Source organism: Cricetulus griseus, chromosome 2 (assembly GCF_003668045.3).
Source record: "Cricetulus griseus strain 17A/GY chromosome 2, alternate assembly CriGri-PICRH-1.0, whole genome shotgun sequence".
In the NCBI taxonomy this organism is placed as follows: domain Eukaryota; kingdom Metazoa; phylum Chordata; class Mammalia; order Rodentia; family Cricetidae; genus Cricetulus; species Cricetulus griseus.
The window spans coordinates 32,052,397-32,076,814 of NC_048595.1; the positions used below are offsets into that span (position 1 = coordinate 32,052,397).

A 24,418-nucleotide genomic window follows, 5' to 3' on the forward strand; every position below is an offset into this window, starting at 1 on the left:
AGGGTTCCCGGGTATGGGGGCTCTGTGGTCACCCTGGTCTACTTTGGCTCTTCTGCCTTCTCCCTTCTTGAAATGGTCTTGACCTAACTTTACCTTTGCATATGAATTCCCACCCAAGGATCTCAACCCTCTACCACAGGAATTTTAATGGGACCCCTAAATTAACAAGAAAGATGTTTTGGTCAGTGTTCCCCCAGAAGGGATGCTGTGGGGTCATGACAACACAGTGGTAGAAATGTCAATAGGGACAGTGGCAGCACTGGATGGTGGCAGCCGTGGTGGCAGGGTGTTGTGGTACAGACACTGTGGGGCATCAGGGCGGGACAATGTAGAAGACAGGATGTCACCAGTGTGCGAGATGGATAGTATTGGTGTGGTAACACAGAAGTGATCCAGACAATGCTGCTCTTAGTCACCATGCTGTTGGTTTCCCGGGGATGATGTGGACTGTGAAGTCCTTGAAGGATGTGATGGGAATGGATGATTTTACTAAAGTTCTGCCATCTGCTCCAAGGACACAAGTGGACAGGGAAGGGACAGCTGAAGAATAGCACAAGTGTTTGTACCCACATCCAAGGCTACACTGCTCATTAGCGCTGAGCCCATGAGCTCCAGAGCCATGTCTGAGGTATCTGAGGGTGCATGGACATGCAATATTAACTGTTACAGGGGGGGACCCAAGACATGTTTGCTACATGACCAGACCAGGAATGCCAGCTGGCTCTGGATGTGACATACAGAGGGTATGAATGGGCCATGTTGGGGACTCACCCATGCAGAGCTGCACATTTCAGGGCTTCTGCTGAGAAGTGTGTGAGGTAGAGGCACGGGCTGGAGGAGAGCCTGTGGAACCGGCCCCAAGCCCAGGCTACACTTGCCCACTGAGGGGCTGCAGGGCCCAGCCAGGGCCCACTTCCCTGGCAGCACTGACTGTGGTAGTGACTCAGCCTGACCCAGTGACCATCTCCTGGTGGGTGAATATCTGGGGGCGCCTGTGTCTGTGGCACTCTTGAGTTCATGGGGCAGAGGTGCCCAAGGGGACACTTCTCTTCTTATGGGGTGGGGAGTGAGAGGAGACAGCTCCAGTCTTGGAGACCCACAAAGATTCGGGCCTATGTCCCTTCCTGGGCCCATCTGGGGAGCAGGTGTGCTCATGACTGAGGCCTGAGCTTCTCGGGCCGGTGAGCATCGCTGGGGAGACAAGTCATTTTTGCTGAGTGTATGTTTGCGAGTGAGTGAGGGGCGGCTGCCTGTTTCTTTGCTTGGGGACCATGACCTCCTAGGGGACACAGCCTTGGAACTCAGAGCTGAGCTCATGTCCGTCTCCACTGGGGTCAGGCCCAGCTGGGGAAGGCCTGGGGTACCCCGGCTAGGCATGTAACAACTGCTGGCTGCCAAGTGTGTGACTTCTGAGATGGAGCTGCCTTGTGGGACCTCGTCAGAGGTGGTAACCGGAGGCTGAGGGCCCTGAATGGGTGAGGAGTCCTCCTGTAGTGTGGTTGGCAGGCAGAGTGGAGCTGCCTCTGAGGATGGCCTGGACAGCTCATCCTGGCTCTCTTCTTCGTCCTCCTCCTCATCTTCATCCAGGTCTGAGTCGGAGTCAGAATCCTCCAAGTCTGAGAACTGGTGCTCCTCCACGGCCTCGGTGCCCTCCTGCCCCTCTGAGTCCTGGAACAGGTCATCACTGGTTCCTGAGGGGAGAACCGGGGGACTCAAGATTACAGCTACCTCAGGTTAATCCCTTTTCACCACCTGCCAACTAGGCATAATGCCATATGGCATACGATCAAGTGACATAGAAGATAGAAGAATACCCTGTAAATAATAGCTCACAATGACCTCACGCCTCAATGTGAAAGTTCAGTTCTGAAGGCTTTACGTGAATTTATGTAGTTCATCAAAGAATCCTGGGATCACTGGGGAGGTGGTTCTATTCTTACGTTCCTGTTGTGGATAAGGAAACTGAGGTAAGGGGGGGATTAAGTAACCTGCCCAAGTAAGGTAGAAGCAGGGCTGGAACTTCATTGGAGCAAACAAGACCATCTGCTTTCTTGTTTCTCAGTGTGGGTTCACAATGCTGTGCCTCAGTCTCTCCTTCTGTCAAAAGAATACAGGCCTGGTGCATAGCAAGGACCTAAATAATTATAGCCCACTATGACCCCATTAATGATGGCATCTATCATTCTGGGATGGGATGTGCTGGCTAGACTGGAAAACAGTCGCAGTCTGTTAAAATGCAAACCAGATGCCAACATGACCAAGCTGGCCTACACAACAGCTTCTGGCAGATGGCAGAGTTTGGCCTCTGTGGGTAGCTGGGCTAGGCTGGCCTCAGTCTGCGGGGTAGGACTCACCCCTGTCATTTCTGCCCTGTGGAGCACTCTGATGCTAGCTTCCGGGTCTGGCTTCTTATGGGGTCATGGCTTCCTTCAGCTGGGTTGAAGCTGTGCCACTATGAATAATCCAGACTGAGACATCTCTGAAATGGGCAGCCCTCTGCACTCTGGGAGATTACCTGGAGAGTTTGGGTTCTGCTGGCCCATCACTAGACTGCTGTGACGTGACCAATATGGGCTGGTGACAGGTGGATTAATGTGTTCAATGTGTGCACTAGTCCTATTAGTCACACACACCAATACTGCATCCTCTCCAGTCCAGGAAAGGTAGACATAGAATCCTGGAGTACTGGCTTTACCTCTCCACCATGCTCAAGGAAAGGCAGCATCAGTATGCTAATACCTTAGTGGTCGGGTACCTGCTCTCATTAGGACAGATCAGGGGTTGCCAGGCAAAGGGAGGACCATGAGCCAGGCCCAGGGCAGCTGGAAGCAAAAGGATGAGAGAATGGGAGGAGACGTAGCAGAAAGGGGGTAGGGGACAAAGCCTCGTATTGGTCCAGGCCCTTATTTCCCTGACCTAGGACTTTGGCAGGAGCCCTGATTGCAGCCTTCAGGATTTACTCAGGCCTGCCCCTCACCCACACAGTGAACCCCAAGCACTGAGAAGGCCATAGCACTCCTGGCTGGGTCAGAACTAGTGTATTGACACTACAGTTGAAAATGACTGTATGCTTTGAGAAGCAGATGTGGCCCGGGTTTGAACCCTTGCCCCACCATCTTCTTGCTGGGTGTCGATGGGTAGTTTATGTCCCCTTGTGCTCGGCTTCTTCTCTAGTACAATGGAGAAGAATGGGAGACTCCACCATCATTTTCCCATCTGTTTCTCCCATCTCATAGGCAGGTGGCCGGGGCACCGTTAGCACTGGTAGATGAAGGCTGAAGCAGGGTCCTGATTGGGGATGGAGTCAGGACCAGAAACACCCCACAGCCCTTCAAAGCCTTCCTAGACTTTGAAGGAAGTGGAGACCCCAAGGGTAGGCTGCTCTTTCCTGAGTTGTGCACTGATCATGGAAGCCCTCTCCAGGCACACTACTTCAGGCACCCCACTTCCAGGTTCCTGCAGGTATCTATTTAAAGGACTGCCCCCTTCCTGCTCAGCGCCCCCCTTCCTGATGCTGCACGTGGGGCTTTCTTGCCACTGTTGGAATCAAGGCCCCTGGAAGGCACTGGACTGAGCCTACGGCTGGGTGCAGTTCTAAGACTGACCACATGGTGGCAGTCGCTTACAGCCTTCTCACCAGCACTGGAGCTGCCAGTAGCCTAGAGCTTTCCCAGCTTTTTCCTGCTACCATGCTTTGTGTGTTTGGGAGGCACCAGTTCCTAATGCCCGCCCCTGGGTCTACCTTAGCACAGGAAGAAACAACTTGATTCTTTTAGAAAGCTTGGAGTCATCCTGGGTCCCTTTCCTCTCACCTTCTGTCTCCTCTACCACGCAGCTGCAAGATCTATGGGCTCAGCCTCTGATTGCATCTGGAATTAGCCCACTTCTCAGTGCCCTGTGCTCACTCAGCCTGTGCTAATGTGCCTGGCCTGGATCACATCCCTGCAAACCTGTACACAGCCAGAGGTGGTCAGAGGGCACCTGCACAGCCCCCAGCTCATTCAAAGATAGAGGCAGGTGGTAGCTAAGTTGGCTCCCTGACTTTGATGGCCCCAGTGCTGGGCTTTACTTTTCCTTTTCTTGAAATGGGGCAAATCAAGTATCTACTGTGTGTTGCAGGGACCTCGACGAGACACCATCTATAACCTGATGTGCATTCTGACAAGCATGGGGACCATGCATTATAGTTTGTGAAGACAATGCTTCGAGTTTATTGTTCAAAACACTGATTTAGTCAATGTTAAAGGAAACCTGATTTAAATCTTGTTACGCTGCTCTCCTCTGCAAAAAAAAAAAAAAAAAAAAAAAAAAAAAAAAAAAAAAAAAAGCAAGCAAACGAACAAACAAAACTCACAAAAGCAAAAGTAAAAGCATCACTCTCCTTTCTTCCTTTCCCTTTCCTGCCCTCTCTGCCTCCTGCCACACTAAGTCCTGATCCTGATTTCAGAGAATATGAAGTTAAGGTTTGCCACTTCCGGAGGACCTGCCCATCCATCTTCCAAAGCCCTTCTGGCCTCCTGCCTGACCTCCCTCCTTACTGCTACCCCCTGCCCTGTCTGCTATAGTTTGCCTCTGGTGTTGGAGGATGGTAGCCAGGTTGTAGTGACGGAGCAGGAGTGGGAAGGGATGGGCCTATGGGATCTAGCTGATGAGGCACTGGGGTGGGAATGTGGCTTCTAGCTAAGTGTCTGTCTGCAGAGCCATCCAGGTTCTGCTAGGACGACTCAGGGCACGTGCTTAGAATGTGCCTGTCACACTGGGCACTCAGTGCTGCCTGTAGTTACTCAGGAGCTCACATTCAGTAAGCATTGCCTGAGCTCCCTCAGGTACTGGCATTCTCCTGGAACACTGGCTTATACTGAATTGCACAGTAGCTGGCCGTGTACACCGGGGAGCATTTTATGAATTTAACATTTGCTTCCCAGTTGTTCAGCAAACTGGAGGGGAGGGGAGGGAAGGGAGGGCTGGAGAGAAAAGGGAACAGTAGTGGAAATGAGAGGGTGGCTGGAAAGGGGGAAGGCCAGGATTTGGGGGAGGGGAGAGTTGGAAAACAGAGGGGCCAGGGAAGGAGGAGGTTTGTACTGTACCTTCTTCGGCTTCCAGCTCCTCCAGCACCCCCGTCTCTTGGCACTTTTTGCTGTGGGCTTTCGACTTCATGTGCTTAGTCAGATTCCCTGGAAAGAAATGAGGGCAGACTCAGGCCTGGTGGCAGGAAGAGGGCAGAGAAGGCTGGGCATATGGAGGCAACACACAGTTCCTTAGACCAGTTTCAGGGGCTGGGCAGGGGCCAAGGCACCCTCTGCCCCAGTGTCCAGGCCAGACTATGCAGTTAGAACTCCTGCCGAAGGTAAAACACAGGGGCTGGAGTGGGGAGGACATGCAGCTGGGAAGGGACTGAGGTTACAGTGAAAACCTGAGATGCCAGTTAAAACACAGAACAAAAGGAAAATTAAAAGACTACATTTTTTCTTCTGCTCTGTCTTAAGTTTGGGCCCAGCTGCTGGTAGTACACTCAGAGAAGATAATGTGCAATCTATCTATCTATCTATCTATCTATCTATCTATCTATCTATCTATCTATCTCTTGTGCACTGGTGTTTTGCCTGTATATATTCTGTGGGAGGGTGTCGAATACCCTAGAACTAGAGTTACAGATGTTTGTGAGCTGCCATGTGGGTAATGAGAATTGAACTCAGGTCCTCCGGAAGAGATGGCAGTGATCTTAACTGCTGAGCCATCTCTCTAGCCCTGATAATTTGCAATCTTAAATGTTGGAATGACATGGGGTTCTTATGAGTAACTTAGTAGGTGGGGACTGAGAAGTCCTGGCTGAGTGTACTTCTAGATCACCCATAAGGCCAAACCTTAGGGTCTAGGCAGAGGAACAGGGGTGTGGTAATTTGTAGTAACAGTGAGATGTGCAGGTAAGGGACATGGGTGCCACAGGCTCTGGGACCCAGGCTGGGATTTTCTTAATAAAGTCCCTTTTTTTGGCCTGGGAGTCAGGGCACAGTGCAGACAGAGGACTAGCACGCGTTGGGGACAGGTAAGGCTCTGTGAAGCCCTGAGGTGCTGCCTCAAGCTGTAGGCCTGGCCCCACAGACTGAGGAGCCAGAACTGCAGCTCCTGGAACCAGGGTAACAGCAACAGTGTTAGGTTCCCCATTGTGCACACACATCACAGGCTGCAGGGTGATGAGCTTTGTGGAAGCAGGTGCTGGGAGGAGAGGCCAAGCTCCCTGTCTTGTCCCCAGAGAACACAGACATTGCATGAATTTCCTTTGGGTTGTGTGCCCTGAGGGTTGTATTTCCATGTGACTGATCACATAGCATGTCAGCAGCTCCTGAGTCAGGCACAGTGTCTCACAGGCCTTAAGTTGCCAAATTTGAATGGCTGGATGGAAAGGGAGTGGAATAGAGAGATGATGTCTCTGGGAAGGAGTGCACGGAGGGCCTGGGGGTGGATGAATGGATAGCTGACTAGAGGGATATGGAGAGAAAGAACAGGAGCACAGTGACTGATGGATGGGACACTGGATGAACAGACAAGTGGATGATAGACAGATGGGGTACATGGCTGTTAGGAAGAAGGAAGAATGGGTGGAAGCAGGTCTGCAAAGAGATAGGAGGATGGGCAACCACATGAAGAGAGGAATGAGTGTCCGCACTTGGAAATGTGAGGGAGGCCAGGCAGTAGGATAGAAGGAGAATGGGCAGCTGGACGGGTGGACAGATGAATGGAGATGGGCAGACAAGACAATCTGTGAGAGGTGACGTGAACAGGGACACTGTTAGATGAGTAGACAGGAGAGGGGGCTGATAGGAGGAGAGACGGACAGACAGACAGATGAACATGGGGAGAGCTCACAGCTGAACCCGAGGGTCATCATCCCTCAGAAGTTTCAGGTTTTGCTGAGGCTGCTGGGGAAGTGTAGGTGAGATTCCCCAGGTTGGGCGAATGTGGTGGCCAGGACTAGAGAGGGTTAGGTTAGCTCCCCACACATCCTTCCCAGGTCTACCCTGCCCACCGTGGGCCTTCCTCCTGCATCCAGACAGAGACCTCCCAATTCTGTATCTTGCCCTTCACACTCACTGTCTGAGTAGAGCACGCAGGAGGTAAGACAAGACAGTTGTGTATCAGAGACCCTGACCGTCCTGAGGTTCCTTGGGTCCCTCCTGTGAGTACCCTAGGTCACAGAGGACATGAGTGCTGCTCACACTGGTGTCATTTGTCAATTTTACCTGGAAAATTTAGATTTCCATTCGACTGTGCTAGACCCAGAGAGTAGTGTGCGGTCTCCTGAGAAAGGCACCCCAGAAGAAAGTGATGGATGAGACTTCACAGACCATGTCATTCAAACCCTACTAGGCTTACTCCCTCCATTTCTGACCTAACTCTGGGCTCAGGTGCAGATGACATCACTGGGCAAGGTTCCTGGCTGTCCTGGGTGCTGGCAGGGCTCCTGTAAACCAGTACATTGAAGCAACTGGCCTAGAGCCACAGAGTTGGCTAGTGTCAAGCTCTGGCTAGACTCAGGGCTTGGAACCCTCAGATCTGGCTGGCCTTGCAGTGGAAGAATGGATCTAGGCAGTTTTGTAGCTGGATGGCCTGATTGGAGGGGTAGGGTGGGCTGGGGACTGTACTGCTAGCTATGTGCTTTTGAGAGAGTTTTTCCAATGATCTTCACCTTGTGGGGCCCCAGTTTCTATAGCTGTAAAGTAATACCCACCTTGTGGGAAGATCGTAAGACAAAGCATGTGGGAGCAGAGTATGGCTGGCAGAGAGCAGAACCACCTCCCATGACAGTGTCTTTTATTTAACATTGTGCCTGGGGTGCAACCCAGGACCTTGTGAATGGTAGGCAATCACTCTACCAGTGAGCTGTGTCTCTGGCTCACACTCTGCCAGGCACTGTGCTGGATGAGGAGAGGGCTAGTAGTCACAGGATGCTGTCACCCTTCAGTAGGCTTTCAGAAGAGGTGGGAGGGAGCCCACACTCAAGAGGCCCATACTTCCTCTGTCAACATCCTGTAGAGGCTGTAAAGACGAGGCTTGTCCAGCTAAGGTTTCCCAGTCAACCCAGTCCCCATGGACAGCCCAGACTGGCATCTGGGAGTAGAGGATGGGTGAGTGGTTGGGAGAACAGGCTGTCTGGAGGAGGAGCTGATACCAGACAGCTAAGAGCAGAAGACAATCACCTTGTCCCCTGGGCTGAACAAGGGCCTGCCCGCCAGGTGATCAGTGCAAGGGCCTGTCCAAGGCTCAGCCACATAGTGGCCTCTAAGAAGAATCTAGACAAAGGAAAGAGACCCTCCTAGGGCTAGCCTGCTATCTCCTCCTGCCCCACTCACGGAGACCCTCCTCAAGTAGTTCCCAGAGGTCAAATTGCCACTTCAGTGTGTGACAGACATAAAGACAAGACACAAACAGGCAGACAGAGACAGACAGGAAGGGTCTTGTGGCTCAGACACAGCCAGATGATGCAGACAAGGGCCCGAGGTCTGCCAGGCCCAGCCTCAGTGTCCATATATCCTAAATGGAGACACAACTCAAGAGCAAGACCTGGCTAGGAGGCAGACAGACAGATCCTAGAGGAGAGGAGGGGCTCACATTATCAGAACTGACAGTCAACAGGGCATCAGAGATATGGCTACAAGGAAAGCTGTGTGCTCCCGCCTCCTGTTCTCCCTTTATGTCTAAGGGAAACTTCTCTCATTTCTCATCTATTGTCACCACTGGCCCGCTTTATGCCAGGCATGAAGTGTAAGATTCCATGTTTTGAGGTTCACTTCTCCTTTCTCTGGTTGGGAGGCCCAGGGGAGGAAGAATTTAGCTTGCTCCTGATCATTGGCCAAGAGCAAAGCCCAGCCTCCCTGAGAGATTCTCTGTCTCTGGTAATGTGAAGGCCACAGCCCTCAGGCTCTGCCCTCAGGACCCTCTGGATCTCTGGAGTGGCTCAGAGACAGAGACCCCAGGAAAGTTCCCAGAGGCCAAACTGTAGGTGGCTGAATGTGGCTTCAAAGGAAGGTACCTCCTGGACAGTGGAGATTCCCTGGGGGCTCAAGACATTCTCAGAATTTCCAGAATGAGTGAGGCCAAGGGACTAAGTGGGGGCTCCTCAGATGACAGCCCAGGTGGGGGGATTCCTCAGGGCTCTCCATGCTGAGTACGGAACAGTGCACCTCCTTAGACACGCATGGAGGGGGAACGGCATCTGTTGGCCACTTAGAGGTTGCCTCATCTAATGGAGGAGGAGGAGGACATCGTGCCCTTGGGGCAGGGGCTGCAGCATTTGTGGTCTCTTCTGGCCCAATCAAGAAGTCTCCACTTTCAAAGTTAAAGACTTCCTTGTTTAAGCTGTCAGTGATTCCCATCTCTTTCCCACAAAACCCCAGAAGGAGTGGGACTGGGGGTGTGGGACAGGGACCTCCACATGCTACGCTGGGATGCTTTGGGTCTGACATGGCTCTTGTCTAATTTGCTTCTCAGCACCTTTTGAGATATTGTTTCTGAGATGCTAACAAAGAGAACCCAGAAAGGGAAGTGGGAAGGTGGGTATCTCTCCAACTCCAAACCTCCATGGGAAACTGCCAGCTCAGCTAGAAGATGGCAGTGAGCAGACGGAGGAGGACAGGGTCAGCCAATGGTTAAGAAATGAGAAGTGAAACATGCCGGAAAGGAAGCCACTGAGCCAGGGAATATGACAAGTGACCCCTGACCTAGTATGGCAAGAGTAGATGGCAACAGGAGGTTAGATGGCTCAGCTCCTTCCTGGTCACAGCTGCTGCTCGGCCTCTTGTGTTTCAGAAGAAAAGACAAGCTGAAAGCCAAAGTCTGCCTGGAGCTGTGTCTCTGAAGCCCTCTGTGGCTCCTCTTCTAATTAACTCAGAAGAAAAGATAGGATCCTCATGTCCAAACCCAGGAACCTTCAAAGTGCAAGAGGCAAAAGCCAGCAATGGTGCTGAGCACCCCAGCTTCCTTGCAAGCCTCACCGTCTTTCTCTGCAAGCAAGCTACAGGATCTCCCAGCAAGGGATGTGCCCCATCGAAGAACCTTATGAGCCGTGCTGGCTCCACCAGGGCCTAGAGACTGCAGCAGGCCCAGGCCACCGTCACCCACCACAGCTCTCTGAGATACATGCCCTCAACAACCAGTTTGCCCTCTCACAGATGACAGCCAGACCCTTCCCTGACTCTGATGTGGAGCGTGGCTGGAAGCTGAAGTGATAGGCCCTCAGAATGGGGGTGGGGGTAGGTTGCAGCTGGACCCTGTGCTGAATGCTGCAGAGAAGCCGGGTGGATCACAGAATGCTAGGTGTGGTGAGAAGTGGAGACAGGTGAGCATGCAAGTATGTGGCGTGGCTCCAAGTGGAATGAATCTCCAATGCAAGAGTGACCGTGACAAGTGTGCATGCCAGAGGTCATCAGATCCATGGAAGGCATGCATAGGAAGGGTGATGGTCTATAGAAAACCACAAAGTGTGGGCTAGTTCTCCAGAGAATGGGCAGGAGCTCGTGTGCAGGGTCTGTGTCATGACTGTGGCAGCTGTGGGCATCACTGACCAGTCTAGAGCCACCGTACTGCCGTGGGTACCAAGTAGAGTGGGAGCTCAGGATGTGGGGGTACTCCAGGCCCCCAGGCAGAGGGCTCTGTGCTGGGGCTCCCCCAAGGGGGATCCCTGCCTTGGGCAGGGCGGTGCCCCAGCTGACTGTCTCTTACCTTTGGTTTTAAAAGCAAAGTGACAGTGCTTGCACACATAGGGCCGGACGTCAGTGTGGGTGCGGATGTGTTTCTTCAGCATGCTGGGCTTCTTGCAGCGAATTCCACATTCCTCACAAACATATTTCCCTCGGCCGCGGCCTCGCACATATATATACTCTTCATTTGATTTGTACCTATGAGCAACAGGTGTCATGTAAAGGAGAAAAACAAAAAAGCCAAGAGGCGGAGACCCACCTCAGAAGATGAGTGCTTTCCCTAGCTGCATCCAGCCAGGTTTAGACACTGGGAGAGGAGGATGAGGAACAGAGGACTACAGATCTGAAAGGGCTTCTGCTGCCCTGAGGATCCACCATGGACCCCTGCAGCCCAGTGCCAGATAGGGATGTTGTCTTCCCTTTCCCCAGAGCCACAGGCACCACTTTTTCCTGGCAGGAAAGGAAAGGACGCTAAAATTGCAAATTTCCCACTGACTGCCTTCCCACAGCCAGCTACTGCCATGGTTCTGCCACAGAGAACAGCCACTGGAAGCCACCAGAGCCACACAGAGAGAAAAACTCATAAAGTAACAGCCGCTGCTATTCATCAAGCCCTTCATCTGAATTTAGTCACCATGGCCTCACAAGGAAGAGATAAACAGGTTCAGAGAGGGTGAGACACCCGAGCGAACACTTAGTCAGAAAGGGGCTGAACCAGAATATGAACATTCCCACACCAAGCTGCCCATGCCCCAAAAGGGGCAACGAAGGAGAAGGCAGGCGATCAGGAAGCCACCAGACACGTCTATGAGGAAGGCACAGGGGCCATCACTGTTTTCCTGGGTACAGACTGTGAGTCAGGGACCCTGAGACCCTTCCTCATCCCATTTGGGCTGAGTTTCAAGCTACATGGGAACTAGATTATTCCCAGAAGGCCAAGGAGGTCACTATTTCTCAGTCTGTTAAGCAAGCAGCCCATTTGCTCAGGCTGCAGATGCCTCAGACCCCAACTCAGAATGCTTTTTCTGCTCTGAGAAGGAAACCCACAAGTGCCACAGAGACAGCCAGGTGGCCAGCTTTGTGGTCTAAAGCTACCTGTGTGCAGGTGTCCAGGTGAGGTGGGGAAGTTGTGAGGAACAGTCTGGAAGACCCAGGAGGTAAGTTCCTGACTCAGAAGCCATGGACCACTACAAGACACTTGGCAGAGGAGACATGTTTCCTCAATGCCCTCAACAAGAACTGCCCATCTTATTCTCTCACTGGAGAGGGACAAGTGGATGCAGAGAGATGACAGCAACTGCCACCCCGGACTGTTCAACTGGTAGCTCAGGGCTGAGACATGTGACAAGAATGGGCTCAGGAGAGGGCCTCTTAAATAGGGAGCTACAGGCAGCAGTGGGAGGCTCATCTCACAATCCATGTCTACACACCAGCAACCACACACTCCTCACACACCCCCAGCCCCACTCACACCTCACACAACCACACTCCTCACACACCCCCAGCCCCACTCACACCTCACACAACCACACTCCTCACACACCCCCAGCCCCACTCACACCTCACACAACCACACTCCTCACACACCCCCATTCACATCACAAACAATCACACACTCCTCACACCCGCAGTCACACACTCCAAACACCCATAGTCATCTTCACACCCTTACAGCCAGAATCACACACTGCTAACCCTCAGTCACATTCACACCCTCACACCCACAATCACACACCGCAAATACCCACATTCACTCACAGTCACACATACCTCAGCCTCAGTCACACCTCACACCAACAGTCACACAGCCCTCACCTTCAGTCACCCTTACACCCTCACAACCACAGTCACACGCTGCTCAAGTACACTCACACCTCCACCCCCAATCACACCCCACATATATATCCTGTGTTCAAGAGAAAGAGGAGAACACCAAGAGTACCCTGTGTACAATACAGGGGTTGGCCTTCTAAGTGACAGCTCTTCCCTCCATTCTCATGTTTCCCTTGTGTGCCTGGGACCCAGTCTTCAGGGGAATCAGGTGGAGACAGGCGCCTTTCCCAGTGGCGAGGATGGCTTTGTGCTGTAGGCTCTCTGTCACCTGCCACCAACCTCCAGTTGGCTCTTCTCACCTCTAACCACCCTTCCATGTCACACTGCGGTTCCCCCACATAGCCCTACAGCCATTCTGGCCTCCTCCTATGTGGGATTTATTCTGCTCATGGCAACTCAGAAGTGGCTCTAAGTGTCAGTCCATCGTGACCCTGGTCCCTCAGCTCTTCCTCCATATCACAAGAAGTCCTTGTAGAGAGAGGTTTTCAATCCTACACCACCTGGTCATGTATTATAGTCAGGCGCCATCTGCTGGGCGGGACAGCCAGGGCTGGGAGTGGTGGGGGAGGATGGTGAGAGGCAGAAGGGAGGATTCTCAGCAAGGACAAAGGAAGAGATGGTAAAAGGTGTGGGGAGAAGAAAGGAGCCCAGACAGGTGGTACAGGCCTCACCACCATTGGCCGGTTGAAGGAGTCCAGATCTGCTTGAAGTTATGTTACAGATGAACAAAATCCCAACAAGAGGCAGCCATCTGGAGCTGTGGGAATGGTTTAGACTACAGAGGCACTAGGGCAGGAAATACGGGGTATCCCGGGTATGGACTCTACAGTCCTTGGTGGCTGTCTATATAGAGGAGGTGTCAGAATGAGGGAGAAGCAGACATCTTAAGTTTCCACTTGCCTTGTTCTTGAGACCACTCACAGGCTGGGAGTGAGGCAATTATCTATCTATCTATCTATCTATCTATCTATCTATCTATCTATCCATCTCTTTATTTTTGAGACAGAGTTTCTCTGTATAACAGTCCTGACTGTCCTGGAACTCACTTTGTAGACCATACTGGCCTCAAACTCATAGAGGTCCACCTGCCTCTACCTCCGCCTCCTGAGTGTGTACTGCTACTGCCCGGCAGATGGCCTTCACGTTAACAAGATACGGGTAAGAAAGAAATACCTCGCACACGGCTGGGACCTATGGATGCAGAATGCAGCAGAACAGTGAAGAGTAGGGTGGCCAGGGAAAGAACGGAAAGCTACTCAAGAATGTTGCTGTAGGTAGAGGCCTGGGGGGGGGGGCAGGGGAAGGGTGTGCAGAAAAAAAAATGCTGGCTTAACCTGCCTCAAGCAGAGCAAGGCCAGGGCAATGAGGACTGAAGACAGGCCTAAGGTCTGGAAGCCCCGAAAAGATGGTTCATAAGGGGCAGGGAGGGCCAGAGGATGGCCACTGAGGAATTTTGAAGCTGCAACCCTTGATGAACACAGAGACTCCGTGACTTGCCAGCTCTTTGTAGACTGTGACCATGGCTTGTTTAGCCTTGTGGGACCATTTCCTGTCAATATGAGCTGGTCCTTGCCCTGCCTGAGCCCAGAATCCACCCTGTCTAGGTCAGGTCCCTCCTACTAGTCACCTATGTTCACTGGAGTATCCCCAGAGCCTATCATGGTACCTGTTACCCAGTAACTGCTCACACGTTACAGTTGGAACACCAGCCAGGGCCATGGCTCAAGTATGCTAGGGTCAGACTCAGCATTGACTTTTCCACCCATGAGCCCCCAAACATAGGTTTCATCTAATATGAGGGCTCCTCCATCATGCACAAGGCTGAATCAACATGTCTATGCTTTTTATTTTTTAAGTTTTTCAAAAATAAATTTTCAGTTAGCATACAAAGTAATGAGCATCAGCATGACATTTTCATACTTATTATACATTGTTCCTTCTCCCCCATATACCCTGTTCTCCTGTTCCTGCTCTGGCTGGTTCCTTTTCTCCCAACAAACAGAGCCCCTTTCTGTTTTCTGTCTTCACTATATAGCTCAGGCTAGCCTCAGGCCTTCAGCCCTAAGTATGTTACAAGCATATACTGCCATGCCCAGCATGTTTTCACTTTCTAATGAGAATGAGCATAGAATAGAGGCCAGAAGGACTTGGGTCTAACCTCTGACTTTCACTAGAACTTGCTGGGTGACCCTATCTATGTAGGTCACCTCTCCTCCCTCAGGACCAGCCAATCTTTATTCCTTGGGAATATAAAGCACTTTATAGGCCAGGCATTATTCCCCCCCCCCAATCTCTAGTCCTTTTACTATCCTACAGAAAAGGCAACCAAGGCCCAAGAACTTAACTGACATGGTCAAGGTCGCCTGGTGATAATCTTCCCCCTTGGCACCCAGCTGCAGTGCAGACCTGCTGCCCACTCTCAGATGGCAATGAATGTAGTTTTCCAGTGACCCTGGACCTGCTGTGCTGCAGACAGCGAACAATGGCATTGCTGTCCCACTCAGCCTTTCCTGAAACTCTAGCCTGGGGTGTCACACCCAGGTGTTGGCAGCTACAGAAAGCCAGGGCTGGAAGGCAGAGAAACAAGGGGAACCCTGGAGCATGGACCCACCTCCCAGATGCTGGCCATCCCCTCTTCTACTGGATGCTTTCCGCTGGAGGCCTGAGACACAGACTTCAAAAGGTGGTGAGTGGCTGACCTTCTCTCTGTTAGGTGACTGCAAGATGGTTTACTGCTGGCAGTAACCATGGTGTGGATGACTCCAGGGACTCAAGTAGCTTCTCTAAACCCTACTGTTCACCTGTCTACTGTAGTCCTGACTAGCCAGAGTGTTAGTTCTTAAAGAAAAAGGGACAACTCTAGGAATTTGGAATATAATTAGCTGCAGGAACTCTTAAGACCAGACACTCTGACTTTCTGAGATTCTGGGTTGAGGCTTTTGAGCCAGGCAGTAGGGGCTCAGTAGAGCAGGCTCAGCTCTAGAGCTCCCAAGCCCTACTAGGGTGGGAAGCAGCCTCTTGTCCTTCAGTCTGGAGTTGGGTAATAATGGGTGAGGTGTGTGTGTGTGTGTGTGTGTGTGTGTGTGTGTGTGTGTGTGTGTGTGCGCGCACGCGCGCGCGTTTGTGTGTGTACAGCTTCCAAGCACTTCTTGGGCAGGGATTTTCTAGTTTCCACTGTAGCTCTGAGTCTGGAGGCTCCAAAGCAAAGAAAGCTTCCCAGGAGGCAGCCCCTAGTTAGGACGACTTCCTCCCTCTAATCAAAGTGAGTGGAGAAACAGTGAGGCTCAAAGCTACTAGGCAGCTGTGAATGGAGAAGTAAGGACAGGGAGCCAGCTCTGACCCTGGTGCTAGGACATGTGACACAACAGGTTTTAGACTGAGGTCCCCTCCTGCACTTGGCTGGTGACACTGAACTGTCTGTCTGGGCAATCGGTGCATGTGACACCTTAGACTGTCGCTCTAGACTCTCTGGAAGGGTTTCTAAGACCTGAAACTTCCACTAAATGGACAGGTGCTTGGCACAAAGCCCAGAGGAGGCATGTATCCTCCTTTCTCAGGTTCCAGAGGCACAAAGACCAGAGGACTTGCGGTGGAAATGAGATGGCACGTCAGGATGAGGTGACCTTCTCAGGCTCTGCAAATGACAAAGATGCAGCAACCATACTGCACTGTCATAAACCTTGTCCTCTCCACCTCCACAGCCAGGTAGACAGATAGGTGGGAGCTATGCCTGTGAACCAATGGGCTGTTGGTAGATAAGAATGCCCAAACCATTACAGTACTGTCGAATGATGTGTATTTCCTCAGATAGCCTACATTCATTTCAAAGACCAAATGGAGGGTGGGCTGTACTAATGGTCAAGCACCGCAGAGCTAGAGGAGGAATACACAGAGGATGTGGGAGAGAGGACTGTGAGAAATGGAAGGCACTGCACATGGTGTCTCTGGCATGTCAGGGGTCAGGGGCTGCTGCCACCCAGCCAAAGGCAGCCTGACATTGCTATAGCTTGCAGGTTTCCATAGAAAACCAAAAATTCAGAATTTAAAAAAAAAACTCTAAAAATATCAGTTAACTCATATAGCTTTTACTGGGTGCCAAACACTATTTTGAGAAGCTCAGATGTTAGCTCATTCAGATCACATGACAGTCCAATGAGCTGTGGACTCCACCAACTCCCATTTACACTGAGAAGACACGTTATCGAGTGGTTACTGCAGCTAGAATTTGAACACAGGTCACCTGTTTACACAGCTCAAGAGCTTAAACACTGTGTAATTATGTCATAAACATATTCAAGGAGACAGAGACCCAGCCTAGAGCTAAGCTAGTTCAAGGTAATTTCCCCAAGGCCACACAGTTGAGTAGTTGAGGATACATCTAACTTTCCAAGCTCATGACTTTTCTCTCCACGGAGCTATGCCATTCTCTTGACTAAGGGGATGGTCTCTATGACCTCTAGGCTATCTTCTGAAGCAGAGATGCTATGAGGCTACTTTGTACTTGTGTTGTTGACTTTTCCACACACCACTCAGGTTTCACGTTAAAGCTCTTGTTTCTCTTCCAACTTTGGATATAGAAAGGCTTTTCAGTTCCCTGATTTTATTATGACCTTTTGGCAGGTTTGGTAACTTGGGCACACTCACGCCAAACAAGAAGATGTGACTGGAGACATACACATCGGGGGTCTTGGGAACCGAGAGCAGCCTTTATCAGTGAAGTGAAGCTGAGGGCCAGTGCCAGCGGCCAGCATGCTTAGGGACACGTAGCCACAGTGAACTGGTTGACCCCAGAGAAGCTCAAAAAGGAAAGATGTCTGGAGGGGAGGAGCAGGTGTCTATTAAAGCTGAGCCATGTGTCTGTTAAAAATAAGCAGCTACCAATACAGTCCTTGATGAGGTTTTAAGGTTTGGGAGGGGGTGGCTGAGCTCTGGGGCCAGTGGGGTGTTCCTATCAGATCTGGGAGCATCTCAGGTTCCTCTCTGATCGGGATTCTGAAGAGGTGACAGCATATCTTGATGTCCTTCCAGGTGGGGCTTATTGAAGTGCCAACCAGCCTCAGACCTGCAGGTACAGACCCCACCAGCCAGCAGAGGACTCTATTCTGTAGACCTACGTTAGCTTTCTGTAGAGTGCCTGTAGTCCTAGCATGAGCCTGAGGCTGGAGAAAAGCCACAGAAAAGCCTGACCTTGGCCTCAAGGAATCTACAAGGCCATAAAACAAAATGATAATAGATGTATCACTGCAGACAGGACCAAAGGGCCAGACCTGGCAGAGAGGCAGCTGGCCATGTGTCTCAGGTGCTTTCAATTAAGAATGACATGCATCATATCTGGATCTATGGTCCTATAGCAGCCAGGATTTGGGTTGACATCGATGGCTCCTGTTGCCACTGAGGGCTATGTGGCTGCCTGGGGTCAGGTCAGTCACCTGAGTCCAAGGCTTATGCTGCAGCCAGGGCCATACAGATCTGAGCGGCCTGTGCTGCTACCTAATGTCATGGTGATGTCTGGGCTGGAGCTGCAGCTGAGGGCCATGTCACAGTTTGTGACTCTGCACTCGGGGTCTGTGTTGATGTCTGAGGCTCCTGTTACCATCGAAGGCCATAGAGATGCCCAAGGTCTGGGACCATGCTGATCTGAGAGGCCTGCACTGCCACCTGGGCCAATGGTGACATCCAGATCTGGCTGCTACTGAGAACCATGTCTGGGTCTGTGGTCCTATTGCAGCTGGGGTCTATGTTGAAGTCTGAGGCCTGTGTTGCCAGCAAAGGTCACATAGAAGCCTGGGGTTGGTGCCACAACCTGTGACCTTGTTGGTGTCTGGGGGCCATGCGATTACCAGAGCCATTTGATTTGAGTGCCCTGTGCTTCCATCCAGAGCTAGAATGCTATCCACCCCAATCCCCAAATGCTGCTGCCAAGGGCCATGTCTTTGTTTGTCATGCAGGTCCTGCTGCAGTTAGTGTCTGTGTTGAGGTCTGTGGCCTGTGTCACCCTAGGAGCCCTAGGAACCGTGCCGATGAGATCAGAGGGCTATGTTAAGTCAGCCCCATCCTTCACTGGCCCTGGGAAAGCCGGCCTTGCCCCTCACTGGATACTGTAACAAGAGAGCCCCTCCCCCCAACACACACACTCAGGCGAGACGGCCCCACCCGTCACCATGGATGAGGGAGAACTGATCTTGTTGGCATGGGCCTAGAGGAGCTGGCCCTTTGCCTGAGGAGGGCTGTCACAGTGGCCTAGACTGACCATCTCTGCTACCATCCAAGCCCACAGCTGGGCCTTGGGTTGGTCCACCCTAACATCTACCCCATGTAGGACCTGCTGGAACTTATGAAGGGACTGGTCCTGTGGAATGATACCTGCAGGATCTCCATGACTTGGGGCGGCCATTGTCGGGGCTGGGTATCAAAGAGGAGTTCCAGTGAGGATCAAGTGCTGACGGAGACCAGAAATGGAGGCCTTGAGCCCAACCAATGGTTCACTGCAGTGAACATTTGCAAGGAAAGCTGACTAGAAAAAAGGGTACGATGAATGAAGGGGTGTTGGAAAGGAGGGGAAGGTGGAGGAGCAAAGAGGGGTTTTGGTTTTTGTTTGCTTGCTTGTTTTGGTTTATTTTTTAAAAATTTCTTTCAACGGGGTACTGCAGGGGTGAGGAGAGGATATGGGGGGTGGGGGACCGGGAGGTGGGCAGAATCAAGGTGCATGTGAAATTCCCAAAGAGTCAATGAAGAAATTGTGTTAAATAAAAAAAGAATGCCACTCATCAGAGTCTGTGCGGGTGAGTAGGGATATCCCATAAGACTTGTGACCAATGACCCTGGGTGGGCACAGCATGGATAACATGACAGTAGGCCAATCTGGAGACCGGGGAGCTATGGGTTTTCTGAGAGTTGTGGGGCCTGTGACTCCCCTCCCCAAGAGGCTTGGCATCTCTTTGTTCCCTCAGTTTTTTTTTTTTCAAACAAACCAGACCCCATTCTTGGAACCTCTTTCTCAGACACCTCATTTCAGAGGGTGGCACCTTCCAGAGGCTCTCATGCAGGAAGGAGCATCCTGTGAAGGGCTTGTGAGGATCTTCACAGAGAGCTAGCTCCTCTGCATGGTGACTGGGGTTCAGGAGTCTTTTCCAGCAGGCTGGCTCCCTTTGAGTCCTGTCTCCAGTATCAAGTTCTGTGGTTCTCAGGGCTCAGGCAGCTCATTGGCAACAGGGGCTGCAGAGGCCCCACATGTCCTGTCATGACCAAGAGACAGCTCACCCAAACCTGCAGGCCATCATCACTGTATGACAAGGCTTACAAAGAGCCCAGCGTTGCAGATGACTGAAGAGCTAGTAACGGCAGAGCAGGAACTCACTGGCAGGACCCCAAATTCCAAGCCCAAGCCTTATCCCACCTCTTCCAATTACAACTTGGAAAAGTGGCCCTTGTGGAAAGAATGTCACCTGATGAGTCTCTGGCTCCAGGGCCCACAGCCTGAGACTTCACGCCCTTACTTCCAAAGAGACCCAAAGATGGAAAAGGTGAGTGTTGCCTGTGAGCCATGACTGAGAAAATCCAGGTACCCATGCTCAACCCGGCCTTCAGACACTCCATCTGTCCCCAGAGCCACATGCCCTTGGCTTATTTGTTCCATTTTCCATGGCTCACACAATTACAGAAAAGATGAATTTCCCTTCTAACGTGTCTGTCCACACCTGCTCTGGCTAAGCCAGATGAGTGGGGAACAAGCTGGTGGAAGGAAGGAGTAAGGAGGGATAAGGAAGGGGACAGAAGCGCCACTTCTACTGAGCCCTCCTGTGTGCCAGGAGGTACTGAGACACCCCCAGCACCAACTCTGGCTGCCTCCAATGTCCATAAGCTCTGTCACCCTCCCATGTGCCCTTCTGAGCCTTGGAAGGTTAGGATGATGCCTCCACACAGACATGGGGGAAAGATGAGACCACGACCTTCACTGAAGAATTCTTTGGGAGGAAGTGGAATTTTTTTTTTTCAAATCAGCCTAATAGCTGTCATTTACTAAAGATGGGGGATACATTGGTGATTTTTGTCACTGTGACCAAATATCTTAGAGGAAGCAGTGTCAAGAGGAAGGACAGTGGAAACAGCCCATCATGGAAGGGCTGCTGGTGGTGCCCACACAGTCAGAGCAGAGAGAAACAAATGCTGGGTTCCCTTAGCCCTGTCCCTGCCCCTTTTCAGTCAGAGCTCTTGGCCCATGGGATGGTACCACCCATGCTTATGTGGGTCTTCCCTCTTTAGAGATCCCTGGGGACACCCTCATCAGCACACCCCAAAGTGTGCCTTCTAGGTGTCTCCAAGTCCAGTGAAGTGATAATGAGCATGAAATCATAGTGCGAAGATGTCCCCTCCTTCTGTCCCTCCCTCCCTCCCTCCTTCTCTCGACCCCTTCCCTTCTTATCAGTATATCAGCCTTGTGATTTTACCTGAAGAATGAGAGGGAAAACTGGCAATACAACTTTAGGAATTGCAAAGAAATGAATTGGATGGAAAAGGTTTGGCCAACCCAAGAAGTCAACAGGAGGGAAAGCATAGAACCAACCCAGATTAAACCACAGGAAGAAGGGACAGAGGACCATATTTCCTTCTGCATGTCACCACCACAGAAATGTCCTTTGTCATACTCTTCTCCATACTCCTCCTCTCTCCCCACTATCATCTATTACTTTCTGTCAACCACTTTTTAGCTATGTGAATATGTATACATAACCCCATCTACACACACACACACACACACACACACACACACACACACACACACACACGAAAATTCATCCAAACATGAAGGTCCTGCTCAGTCTCACAGTCCTTCCAGCTGCCACCCCTCTCTGTCTTGGCTGCCTCCTTCCTTTCATCCTTTTAGGACAGGGTCTTACATATACTGCTACCATTCCTCATTTCAGCCTGGGCCATACGGAGTCCATCACCATGGAAACAGCTCCCATCATAGTCACTAGTGTCCCCTACAGGGCTCTACTCAGCAGACAGTTCCCTGGGCCTCTAGGTAATATATTACTTAGCTGAGCCCTCCCTCCATGGACAGCCTGCTCCTGGCTTCTAGGACTATTTGGCTTTGGGTATCCTGTCTCTCTTCACTCTTCTCAGACTCTCCCTCTAATGCATATGCATCCACCCCCCTCTGGATGCCCTTTCCCCAGGTAACTTCGTCTAGTCAGAGCCTCAGATTGCACACTGACAAACCCAAAGTGTCTTTCCAGCTCAGGCTTGTCCTTTGAGAGCCAGGCTCAGGTACTGATTGATGATGCCTCCCTGAATTATCCTCATGCAGATGAAGGACTGTGCTCTCAAATTTACAAGCTCTCCACTGTCCCCAGGGTCAGATTTCCTCTCTCCTAACTTGGTTCTTGTGTTCACCTCTGCCCTGCCATGTCCCCAGAAGTGACTAGGGCCACACTCCAGGTAACCTCACTTCATTTCAACCTTCCTCGTTCTCTTGCCAGGAGTCTCATGGCACCACTCCACTGTCCTTGCTATTGCTCTCACAACTGGCCTCTGGAAGACCTAATATTATCTTATAAGATCTAACGGTGCCGGGCGTTGGTGGTGCACACCTTTAATCCCAGCACCCGGGAGGCAGAGGCAGGCGGATCTCTCTGAGTTCCAGGCCAGCCTGGTCTACAGAGTGGGTGCCAGGATAGGCTCCAAAGCTACACAGAGAAACCCTGTCTCAAAAAAAAAAAAAAAAAGATCTAACAGTAATACTGACCTAACATTAAATGTTCCTTTGGATTCTCACTATCCCACAGTCTTCATTGCCTTGATAATCACTAGTTTAACCAGTCACATTGCCCACAAGAGATGGAATGATCAGATATGAGGACATCAAGAAAAACAGGACAGAGCTAGCACGGCCTGAGCAAGGGCTCAGCTACCTCACTCCCCAGCCCCCAGCTGTGCCCACTGCTGAAGGTCAGACTAGACTGGAACTGAGTGATCCTTGACCTCTGCAATGTGCAGGTCACTGTTGACCTGGACAAAGCAGCAGGAGAGGCCTCAGGCTACCCTAAACGGAGCTGGGTAGGAAGGGAAAGGAGTGAAAGGGACTCAGAGTCAACTTCTGGGGGGTTGTTGCTTTTTAGATTTTTATTTTATATGTATGAGTGTTTTGCCTGCATGTATGTGCATACATCATCTACATTCCTGGTACCCATAGGGGCCAGAAGAGGGCATCAGATACCCTGGAGCTGGAGGTTTTGATGTTAGATGGCTGTGAGTCACCATGTGGGTGCTGGGAACCAAGCTCAGGTCCTCTGGAAGAGCAGCAGGTGCCCTAAACTGCTGAGCTGTCTCTCCAGCCCCAATTTACCCAATTTACTTACTCATTTTATATAGTGTGTGTGTGTGTGTGTGTGTGTGTGTGTGTGTGTGTGTGTGTGTGTTTGTGTGTGTGTGTGTGCACCATGTGTATGCCTGGTGCCTGAAGAGAACAGAAGACAGGCATTGGATCCCCTGGGACTTGCAGGCCATTGTTGGCCACCTTGTGGAAACTGAACCCAGCATTAAGTGCTGTTAACTGCCAAGCTGTCTCTCCAGTCCCGCTCTGGGGGGTTAATTTTCATTTATTCATTTTTTAAACAACTAGTAAAATCTAGCCATTCAAGGAACGATTCTGAAGCAGAAACAGTCTTGGGTGTGCTTATTTGAATGATGTGAGTACGGTACTGGCTGGCTGAGAGGGGTGGGGCGGGAGCCCTCCCTGGGAATAACAGGTTATTTCCTCAGCATAGCATCCAGATCCTTCTGACACAGGCCTGTTGGTGAGGGGGTGGATCTGTGAGCCTCCCTACTCTACCCTTAGGGAGTAGGGAGTTCAGCTCACAGCCAGGCTGGGGTATCTCTTCCCTGTGTGCCAGTTCCAAACTAAGACTGGCTGTTCCCTGCTAATGGCCAACTCTCTGAGGGCCTCCCCTAATGGAGCAGGCCTCCCCGAATCTCACTAGTTCCATTTATCACTTCCCCAGACCTCATCACACACAGCCAATCTGGTCAGGTCATGGACAGCCACTGCTGTCAGCCAGGTACTTTCTATTCATCTCAGGAGCTTCTTCTATGCCAGCCACAGGGCTGAGTTCCCAGCTTCCCTTGCAGCAAAGGCACTTGAGTTAGAACAATGTAGTCATTGCACTCAGGGAACAAAACAACTCTGTGTGCAAACACTGCTTCACACAGAGAGCCCTTCTACAGTATTAAGGCAAATGCAAGGTGCTGGGTGTAATCCAGCTCAGTGCCCACGGGTACTCCCAGACACTGCCCGGAAAAGGCAGGCTTTGTTCAGGTGTTGAAGTGGCTGGGAACACCGAGAGGGGACCAGAGGCTGGGAAGTCAAGGCAGTCCATAGGGGTGAACACTGTATGCAAAGCATTGCTTAGGACCAAGTCAAGAGACTTGGTATGATATCACAGAAATTATCAATAGTGTGCAATGACAGGGACCTAGGAGATTCACCACACAGGGCTAGTGCTCATTTTGAAGGCCAGATGTATTTGGCAAAGGACAGGGTCCACAGGCAGCAGAAGGTGACATAAATATGGCATGTTAAACTATCAGGCAGAGTTTAAACTGGATTCTGCAGGTGAGAGCCACAGAAGGCTATAAAGGCAGACGCTCAGTGGCACTCACACGGGAGGTTGGAGGGCAGGGTGCAGAAACAGAGAGAGAAAGAAGCCATTTTGAGCCATTCTGACTACTTCACATGGACATCAGGGTTTGAGGACTGACTGGAATCCAGGGAGAAGGTATCTGAGGTGACACTGAGGTTTGTGTGAGACAGTTTCATTATCTGAAGTCTGCAGGTTGGAGAAGATGCTATGTGAGGTAGTTTGAATGAGAATGCCCCCCACATTCAA

General features: G+C 51.3%; 1 protein-coding gene across 2 annotated transcripts in view; it reads right to left on the reverse strand.

The window, feature by feature from the left end:
• Hivep3 (HIVEP zinc finger 3) overlaps nucleotides 1-24,418 on the reverse strand; it is a 109,314-nt gene that overhangs the window by 4,574 nt on the left and 80,322 nt on the right. For both annotated transcript variants that reach the window (XM_027399128.2, XM_027399126.2), the window contains exons 5-7: nucleotides 10,720-10,895; nucleotides 5,088-5,174; nucleotides 772-1,691 (exon numbers count right to left, since the gene is read on the reverse strand). In XM_027399128.2, the coding sequence (XP_027254929.1) occupies nucleotides 772-1,691; nucleotides 5,088-5,174; nucleotides 10,720-10,895 (1,183 nt within the window). The remainder of the gene's footprint in view (nucleotides 1-771; nucleotides 1,692-5,087; nucleotides 5,175-10,719; nucleotides 10,896-24,418) is intronic.